General features: G+C 36.1%; 1 protein-coding gene across 1 annotated transcript; it reads right to left on the minus strand.

Annotated features, from left to right (window-relative positions):
• Positions 1-653: 653 nt before the first annotated feature.
• LOC104100981 (condensin-1 complex subunit CAP-D2) lies at positions 654-9366 on the minus strand. The gene is made up of 16 exons (XM_009608366.4): positions 9084-9366; positions 8302-8651; positions 7760-7920; positions 6481-7669; positions 6180-6371; positions 4606-5247; positions 4334-4510; positions 3787-3854; positions 3473-3695; positions 3291-3390; positions 3006-3121; positions 2872-2929; positions 1998-2149; positions 1688-1889; positions 1020-1178; positions 654-945 (listed from the first exon to the last, which is right to left on the minus strand). The coding sequence occupies exons 1-16, from the start codon at positions 9229-9231 to the stop codon at positions 845-847; spliced, it is 4038 nt and encodes a 1345-aa protein (XP_009606661.1). The 5' UTR covers positions 9232-9366; the 3' UTR covers positions 654-844.
• Positions 9367-9997: the final 631 nt, after the last annotated feature.

The following is a 9997-nucleotide window of genomic DNA, read 5'->3' on the forward strand; positions in this document are numbered from 1 at the left end:
GCACAATAAATGATTTAGCTAATGATCTTTTATTTTATTTTATTAACTATGATCGACTAGTAGGAATAATTTTTTTCTTTTTTTACACTTGACTATCTTGTGATAAAAGATACCCTAAATTGAAATTTTGAACAAGTTTCATAATTCTTTCTATAAGATAAAAAGAAAAATAATTTCTCATATTCTATGAGTAAACATTAACCTTTTTGATGGTCTATTAGGAATATCTTTAAAATTTCCACTTAAATAGATCTAACTCAAGCATGAATACACTACACTACACGTCTTCCAAATGTCAATTAGGTATCTTTAGAATGACCATTTCTTTTTGTGCTCAATGTCTTAAGTTTTCTGGCAGAGCTCAAGTTCATAGTTCCAGAAGAAAAAATATTTGGACACCGAATATTTACACCAACTCAATTAATGCGCATTCTCACCTTACTTCTATCACTAGCCATAATAAATTGATATCGTTTGGTACAAACACCGCATATAAATAAGTTTTCGCTTTGCTAGAGCAAGAAATTTCTTGCAAGTATTATTCTTTTAGTGAGAAAGCAAAAGAATGACTAACATATGTGGAAAAGCAAGTTATCAAACAATGGAGAATTGAGTCTGCATATGATGCATAGAATTGCCTCAGAGTCTCCATAGAACACAAGCCACAAACTGAATATTGCATATTTATCAGGAAAATGATCCAAAATATGGTTAGGCTCACAGACAAGGGCAAAGAGAAAGACATTTACTATCAACAAAGTTAGCATAAGAACATGTGTCAGGAATGTCAACTGCCCTGAATAAAATGAAATTGCACAGAAGAGTCTAATTCTAAGAGGGTGGATTAGCTCCTACGGCTGGACCTCGTGATTCTTCTAGTGGAAGTATAAGTTTCAAGGTTTTGATCACTTTTACTGCTGTTTTTGGCCCTGGATCTATAAGCACCTGCAAATGTTCAAGTGTTAGTTTTCACCACGTCGGAAAAAAAGTTGTGAAAGGACATAGGGCATGTGAGGGACCTCGGGGGCGACTTATAGGAGATTGAACTTCATTTTCATCAATTGCTGAATCAGTCACCTCACTGGAAGCATGAGAATTTGCTTCCGACTCAGCAGATATTGGTTCTGAAGGTGAACATTCTGTTTGCCCTTCCGTTGATGGATCAGTGACTTCAGAATCTGTTCCATGATTAAGAAAACTAAGTCACAGAAAATTCAAGAGAATGAAATAAGGCATTGTTGCCCCTTCCCATCATAGATCATCAGAAATGGAACAGATACGACGATCCTGGACCATGTTAGCTTCGTTCATTTTACATATACCCCTCCCCACTCCTATAGCTCCAGTTTTCTTGCCAAAATTACTTTAAAGCTTTTTCACAAGCATCTACATAATAGATATATCAAATTCTGGAAACTCTCATCATAAATTTTAAATTAGATTGTAAAAAGTTACAAGTGAAGGATCAGCTATTTATATAAAGTATCAGAGCTACTACCTCCTCTACATTGTTTTTAAGTTCTTTCGAGGAATAAAAACATAAATGACCTGTATATAATTAAAGAGACAAGCATGAAGCTCTGGTGCCCTCCTCCGTAAAAAAGTTGAATTGGAAATAAGAACCTTGTAAATAAAACAAGAAAAAGTAATAACTGAATGAACAGGAAATAGATTTGAAGAAGTCTACCTTCAGTAATTTCAGATTCACCGATTTCATCTTCTTTGGTTTCAGTCACCACGATGCTCTCCAAGCTCTCCACTTTCTGTTGATGGCTTTGAGCATTTTTGGCAGTAAGTTCTTGTTCCTTCCTCTCTATGTGGAACTTATTCAGCTTTTCCGCAAACTCATCAATGCATGATTTGAGTTCAGGTTTAGCAAACTTCTTCCCCTAATTGAACACATTCAAACAGGCAAATAATGGTTTAACACAGTGAAATGCATTCCGAATAACTGCCAAATACTAGTCTAAGCCTTGTGATGCTACAGCAAATCTTACCTTGCTGATAATAGTTCGAAAATTATCCATCACAGAGTCTTCAGATAAGGAATGTTCATACATCTTAAACAACTCTATCAGCTTTCGCATGCTCTTGTCAGTGTATGATAGCTGAGAGAGGCAATAGGAGATGTATTCGCATAGCCTAACATCTGCATAAAAAAAGGATGTCAGCATGCAAAAGTTTCTCAAGTGATAATTGAAATAGTAATTAAAAGCTATCTATCCACTAAATCTCTCCATTTTAAGGCTCTCCTAATTATAATTTTCTTTTAAATTCTTGTAAAGGCAATCATAATTTAGTAAGCAAGCCCGCTGTAACAGCATAGAGAGCTGATTACGAAGGCAAATATCAAATGACGCACCCACAAAGTAGTGGTACCAAATACTGAATGACTGGCAACTCCTCAATCAATCTCAAATAAGTATATCAGCCTCTTTGAAGCTCGCAGAAACCCAACTCAAACTAGACAACCGTCTTATCGTTGAAAAGCAGAGCAAGCAGGGATTATCGAGTAAAGTCTGTAAATTCTAACAATCAATGGGACGACTTGCCTAGCAATAGCAAGTGCAAGCTGGCGTCGTGACTATATATATATATATATATATATATATATATATATATATATAAGCAAGTATATGTGAACAGACCAAACCCAGGGCAGAAGTAGACTAATTCTAACTAACTTCTTCAGTTTAGCACAGTGTAAACAATGTAAATTTAGAGAGCAGACAACACTATTCTTGCAAAATACAAATACCCGCTACATTTTCTCTATTCTTCTACATGGTTGATCTATAATTGACAAGTTTATATCAGATCAAAGTACATAAATTCTTGGTGACAAGTCAAAACAATGTTCAGATTACATACCCGTAACTCCACTAAATCTATGGCAAAGCTTTTCGACAAGAGCTTCCATTTGCTTGTCCTAAAAATACAAATGAACATTTTAATCAATCCCATTACGAAAAAGAGCCCAAAGAAGCAAGTCAGATTCATGGTACCTTCTTAATTGAACCAATTAAAAATTGCATAATGTTGCAGAATGATTCTTCTTTCAAGTTCTGACTAGATAACTTGCCAAGGATATCTGGAAGCAGGTTATAAATAGGATTGTTCCCTGTAAACAGAAGTTTAAAGGAAAAAAAACAGTATTATTTGATGTGTACACACACAACATGCTACAGCAGAGCAAAATAAGCTCAACAGTAGAAAGACTAGAAAAGAGATTAGATAGATTAACTTCTTTGTTAGCAACTGATGATAGAAAAGTTGGGTGGATATACTACCTTTCTTTGACAACTCATGAAAGAAAAGTTTGGCTAGATTTGAAATTCTTTCATCTTCATCTTCCAAACAGATGGCCATTTCATTTATGTAACCTTTCACCTAGAGATGATACGCACAAATCAAGGCGCTGAAAAACTATAACAAGAAAGCTAAATGCACATGTATGATAATCCAGCCAAACCTTCATCATGTCATTCAGTATCAGATGAGAAAGAACCAATACAGCATTCTTTCTCACAGAAACTGATGGATCTCTTAATCTTGCATACATGTGCTCTGTCCATGGCTCTAACAGATTAGGAAAACGAACTGCCAGATCTCCAAGAGCAACAGTGCAATTTGATCGAACAGTTTCAGAAGGTGCATTCTCCACAACAGTGAAAAGAAGCTGGAGATTTGCATCACTAGGAAGTTACATAGACACATGTTTTAGAATTTCTTTTCCACAAACTTAAGTAATAAAACAAGAAAACAGGAATTGAGAAAAAAGCTAACCAGAAGGCTGCATCAATTATCATAAATCGACATAATGCAAGCATTCCGGATGCTTGCAGTTCAGGGTACTGGAAGAGATATAGAAGATATATCAGTATCCACTAAATGATGCTGGATTGAGAATACTGATTAAACAATGAAGTAAACTGTCCTTGGGTATATGAATAGAGCTTGGAAGGTTCTATTTTTTCCTTAGATTATTGAAACTTGTGCTGCTCTTTAAGTGCTTGATAACATATAAAATCCAAAGCCAGGGCATCCAAGTAACACATTGATAGTACATGAAACAAACATTTCACATTTGATCTCTAATGCGACTTAAAGATTATTAACTTAATCTGAACAAAAGTACATCCTTCACAGCTATGTTGCGCGGAATTCCGAGCAACATAGCTTCACAGTCAGTCGAACTACCTTAAAGATTCATACTGGTCCATCTGATTATGGAGATTCTTGTGAGTTAAATAAGGAACAAAAATCAAAAGGGTTGATATTGTTCCGGTGTTTGAAAGCATAAAAACATAGAAAGTGTAGGTGTAACAATCACCTTCTGCATCATACTGTAATTCCTACAGAGTTTAGAAAGAAAAGGTGCGCAATAGCCAATCAAGTTTCTTTCACAGGAACCACCAGATACAATTTCTTTCTCTGCTCTTTCAGATAGTGTATCGAAGAATGCATCTTCAGAAGCTGCAAAACCTAACTCTGCATTGATACCATTATCCTGCAACAAGAAGAAGAAATATTATAATGTATTTAAAGTTGAAAATGGCTGCAGACTTCATCAAAAAGATCAATGTGCCTTAAGATCCTTTTCACCTTCTGTGCACCAGTATTATCTGTGCAATCACTCTTATCCTCAGTAGCCATCTTCTCTCTTTTTGCTTTTTCTTTCTGAATCTTGCGGACCGAAAACTCAATGTAAACCAATTGGTTCATAGCTACATGGCTTACGACAAAAAGAAACCTACTGAGTTTTGTCACTTGAACTGTGGTTAGCATATTGGAGCTACCATTTTGCAGCTCATCCCCTCCACTAGAATCAAATACAGAACTAAGAGATTTCTTCACCAGATCAGCAGCCATTTTGTCAGGACACGGATGGATAGTATATATAGAAGCTATTGCTCTATCTGCAGCAGCATACCATATATGTTCAGGAAGCCAAAAGCCAGTAACTAAGCTTTCTAAGATACTAAATACGCGACTTCCGTTAGTGGATAACAATTTTGTCCTATCCTCTTCAGACAGCCTCTGAATAGCAAGACATGCTGTCCTAGCAAGTAAAGGTTCCACTTTTGCCCAACGCCCAAAGCCTATGTCAATGATGTCTTGTAAGTGAGAACTGAGAACAGCATTTGATGTTTTTGCTGCCATGCATAAAATAGATAAAGCACCACGACTTTGTTCTGCAGTTGTTCCAGCGATATTGAAACAGAAGAAATCCCATAATGCTGACAACTGCAATATTAAACGAATCACTGTTAAATTTTTCCCTTAAGCTTTAAGCAAAAAATAAATAAATGGGTGAGGTATCAGATAAGTAAAGCTTATCCATTTATTATGAGGATGGGTTAATTCACATTAAATCAAAGTGAGTTGAGGAAAGGCAATATAGCTTATTGAAATCAACAGAGTTGACACTTCACAGAGATATTAAGCTTATAGCACCATGTTGGTAAATGAAGGAGCTTCTAAGACATTAACTACTCCTTGTATGAATGAGAAAAGATGACTCACTTGCCATTTTTGTCAGGTTGCAAATTTTTCTAATACAATAAATTATAAAGCCTGTGTCAAGTCTATGATAAATTGTTAGATAACCGAGCTCTTTATCAGTATCAAGTTTCAAATTATATGAAAAGATGATTCCTTCTCAAATCCTTAATTTGTTATACCGTCAAATAATCTCACATTGCCACAAAAGACATAACCGTTCCAGCCAGTCAGCAATGATTTCGGTTTAAATGTGTGAAATAACCACGTATAGTCCAATAGCAGATCATTGTTTAGGTGATTAAATCTATTAAACCTGGATAGAAGGATAAATAACACTTTTCGGAAAATAATGATACTCTTTAGCCCATGAATGCATATTACAACACTTAGCCCATGTCTCTCTAGCTTATATTTAACAACAATTTCTAAGGCGACTAAATCAGCAATTATCATCCAGTAAAATATACATTTTGATTTCCATTTCCTAGAAAAAAAAAAATCAAGAGAATTAAATTATGGCATTTTCCCTCCAAAGAAGCTCCTCAAAGTAATAAAGGCAACCATTTAAAAAACAAATCTTACAACTTCTTGAGTCACGCATTACTAGATTTCTGATTTAGAAATTCAAAAAATGAAAAAGATTGGAATGATTTTACAGATTTGAGATTACATACTGCGCTAGTCGTTAAGTCGCCCTTGGACATTAAGGCTCCAATTAGGAATTCCAATGCAGCAAGATCTCCGATATTTGAATCTATAGCAAGATTCAAGAGATTCTTAGCAGTTTCCTCTGGATGCTTCCTAACATATATTGTAATGAAAGCATTCTCAACAGCTTCATAAATTGCTTTGTCTTGTGAAAAAACCTGCAGGTGTGCTTTATTAGGTCAAATATTTTAATAAAGCTCATTAAAAAAGCATACAATAAAGGATATTGGAATTGGCCGTGCTCCAATCATACAAAGTTAGCATTACCAGTGGCAACATTTTCTGGAGGCAGGCTTCGGAACCATCTATTTGGAACTGTCTGCATCTCATCAGCAGAAGAATTGTGTTCTCCACATCAGTGGCAGAAGATGAGGCCATTAATTGGACAAGGGTTGGCATTGTGGCAGACACACAATTGGAAAATCTCAAACCTGCCTCCAGCGATGCAACCAAGGTCCTCGTTTGCTCCAAATTCCCAACATCTGGGACAGAATCATCATCCTTCTGGCCTATCAGATCTTCCTCAGGAGGCAAGAAGCTGTCGGTCAGACTATTATCCTGTTCCTTGTTCATCCCTTCATCCACATTGTGGACCTCGCCATCTCCATTACTAGTTTCATCAAAGGAAGGCAATCCATCCAAAACACTTGTTGACTGAGCCTTCGGTCCTAGGTCATCTAACTTTTTCTTGTATTGTTTTAAGGTTGCTTCAAAAGATGCTGCTCGAAGCTGGGGTCCAAAGGGATTGTGCTGCAACATTATAATAAGTAGATTGAGTGCAGATTTTCTGACAATTGCACTCTTATCCTCTAACCTCCCAGCAGCTACTGCTGCAACCTCATTCCACATGCCTATCGAAACTGAATGCTCTTCACATAATTCAGCCCAGACCTGAAGCACTCGACTCCTTGTATAGGCTGACACATCCCTGCAACGTTCCAACAAGATTTCTAACATGGCCTGTTTAGTTCGGAGACGAATGGATTTAGAACTCACTTCAAATTCAGTGTCATCAAAAGCCTTCATGACCAACTTACCCAACACCCCAACAAGAGCATTTCTTATTTTATAAGATTCACCTCCAAAATGTGGGATTAATAAGCCAATATTAGTTGAGACCAACTTAGGCATTTTATCAGCGAGCTCTACAAGAAAGCGCCCAACATTTTCAGACCCTACAGTATCCTTCACATAATCTTTCGGGCTTGTCCTCCCTATCTCTCTGATAAGAGAAGAAGCCACGCTACCATCAGCATACTTCTTCTCAGCCCAAGCAACTGCATCAGCCAAATGAGAAACTGCAAAATCATATTTGTGAACCAGGTGCAAAATTGAAGCACATGATTGTGCAGCATAGTGGTATTTGGTAGCACATGTCCCAATTATGCGAGTCAAGGCATCTTTTGCATCTGAATCTTTTAAGACTGCCACATTCTCAAATATCGAAAAAGCATTTCTACAGCAAACCACATCATCAGATTTGGTTAGTATTTGATCCACCAATAGAGAATCACAAAAAAACAAAAACAAAAACTAAAGCCCTTACCTCACAATGAAGGACAAGTAATTTTCATCAGGGTCTGATGATCCAAAGAGCAATGAGAGGTTGATCTCTAATGAATTTGCAACCAAATTCAGTATCCTTGCCCTTTGTGGCTCCCAATTCCACGTACTGACAAGTTGCTTCTTCCGACTACTAGCAACAACCTAAACCAACCAACCGTACTCTCAATTGCCCTCCAAATTTCAGTATAATACAAAAAAGGAACATATACTTCCAAAGAAGGGCTATAATGGAAATAAATACACACAGGACATCACAAAATCAACTATGCTCAAATTCTACTAGAGTCCCTTGAGAAATCACCTAAGTTACAACCATCAATATAACAGCCTCACTTCAATCATTTATACTCCTATCAACTACACATGCAAATTCCAATATTCCATTACAAGCAAGAAGAAACACTCATACATGCGGTTGTAAAATCAGTAAATTCATCACAACTAAATCAAAATAGTCCACCCTCGTGAACATGCTACATGCATCAAACATACACACACAATAAGATAAAGAAAGGAGTTTACTTTTATTTTGTTGTTAGAACTAGAGTTGGACTCTTCAATGAGCAAAATATGAATGAGGAAGAAAGTGTAAATCTTGAAAGCATTTCGATATGATGCCACTCGATCAGCAAGTGAACGCTCATCCTCCTCCTCAATTTCATTAGCATTTCCATCCTTTTGCTGAGACACCCTCAAGAGTGAATCCACAGTAGGGAGCAGTACGCTGAGATTGGACCTAAGAGACTCCACCAGATTGAGCTTACAACCAGGAGTAAGGCAAGCAAACTCCTTCACCAATGAATACACGCGATCAAACACTTCCTGCTCCTCCACGCAGAATAGCTCTTTGTCAGATAGGTCGAAGGAGACGTCTGTTTACACAAAAACAACAACAACTCAGTCCCAAACAAGTTGGGGTCAGCTATATAATTCCTAACTTCTCCATTTAAGCGCAACTCATGTCATGTCAAAAACAATTTGATTTTCTTTTTAAAAAAAATTGAAGATTTAGAGAAACAAGTCGGGAAATAGAAAAAGAATGAGAACCCAGTTAGAAAAAAAAAACATGAGAACCCAGTTGAAAAAGTTTGAAAAAAAGATGAGAATCCAGTTGAAAATTTGAAACAAGAATGAGAAACGAGTTGAAAGAATGGAGAAACCAATGAGAACCCATTTGAAATTAAAAAAAAAAAATTGAAGTGGGAAATGAGAACCCTCAATTGTAAAATTCAAAAAAAAAAACACAATAGGAAAAATTGGAAAAACGAACGAAAATTTAGTATCCAATATGGAGAAAAACTGACCTTTGACGAACTCTTCTAATTGAGAAGGAGAGAAAGTGGTGAGTGAAGTGGGATTTTGAACAATGAGGCGATTGCTATCAGTGTCGGAGTCTTCCATTTCCTCTTCCAGAGAATGTAAATTTTGGGGAAATATGAAAGATGGAGCCATTTAAGAGTGAGGGATTGAAGATTTCTGAGTAGAGAAAGAAGGTTGGATTTCCTGATCTGTTTTTGAACTGAGAAAGTTCTCACAGAAAGATGAGAGAGGGGTGAGGGAGTTTGAAATGGAAAATGTGAGTGTATGAGAGCGGGAAGAAGAAAGGCACAAAATTATTCGAGCTTTTACTCAAAATGGACTAATTATTTGTTCATTTTTTGTGGTCCGGCCTTTCTCCGGACCTCACGCATAATGAGAGTTTAGTATACCATATTGCCTTTTTTTCGATACAATTAGTTTTGAAATTATTTGTACCATAATTATTTTTTTAATATTTTCATATCATATTCAGCATGAAATAATATTTTTTGAATTAACTTATCTTTGAACAAAACAATCAAATAGAGAGGCATATTTACCACGTAATTTCGTTATTATTTAATCTCGAATTATAAGTTTACATTATAATTAATAATTTTCGCAAACCAAACATCTCTATTTTCCCACAATACTCCTAACTAAGTGTTACGTCTAGTCGTCTATAACTAAATAATTTTACGTCTTTTATGCTCGCCCTCCCCCACCCTTTAGGGGTCGTTCAGTTACATAAATTCAGAATTATATTTATCCGCCGTTTGGTTATTTATATTGCAAACATCTAATTTTGAACATATTTAATTTCTCCTAAAGTATACATTTGTTGCCAAATTTTAGCTATTTTTCTTGACTTATTGTATTTTGGTTGCATCATTAATTGAAAAAAGTCCAAAAAAATGTT

Source organism: Nicotiana tomentosiformis, chromosome 2 (genome assembly GCF_000390325.3).
Source record: "Nicotiana tomentosiformis chromosome 2, ASM39032v3, whole genome shotgun sequence".
Lineage (NCBI taxonomy): Eukaryota > Viridiplantae > Streptophyta > Magnoliopsida > Solanales > Solanaceae > Nicotiana > Nicotiana tomentosiformis.

Excerpts from the sequence above, each read along its gene's own strand:
- LOC104100981 (XM_009608366.4), bottom strand. The coding sequence starts at position 9,231 with ATGGCTCCATCTTTCATATTTCCCCAAAATTTACATTCTCTGGAAGAG. Across the intron at positions 7,921-8,301 it reads GTTCTAACAACAAAATAAAA|GTTGTTGCTAGTAGTCGGAA; the intron begins GTAAACTCCTTT and ends TGGTTGGTTTAG. Across the intron at positions 3,391-3,472 it reads TACTGAATGACATGATGAAG|GTGAAAGGTTACATAAATGA; the intron begins GTTTGGCTGGAT and ends TATCATCTCTAG.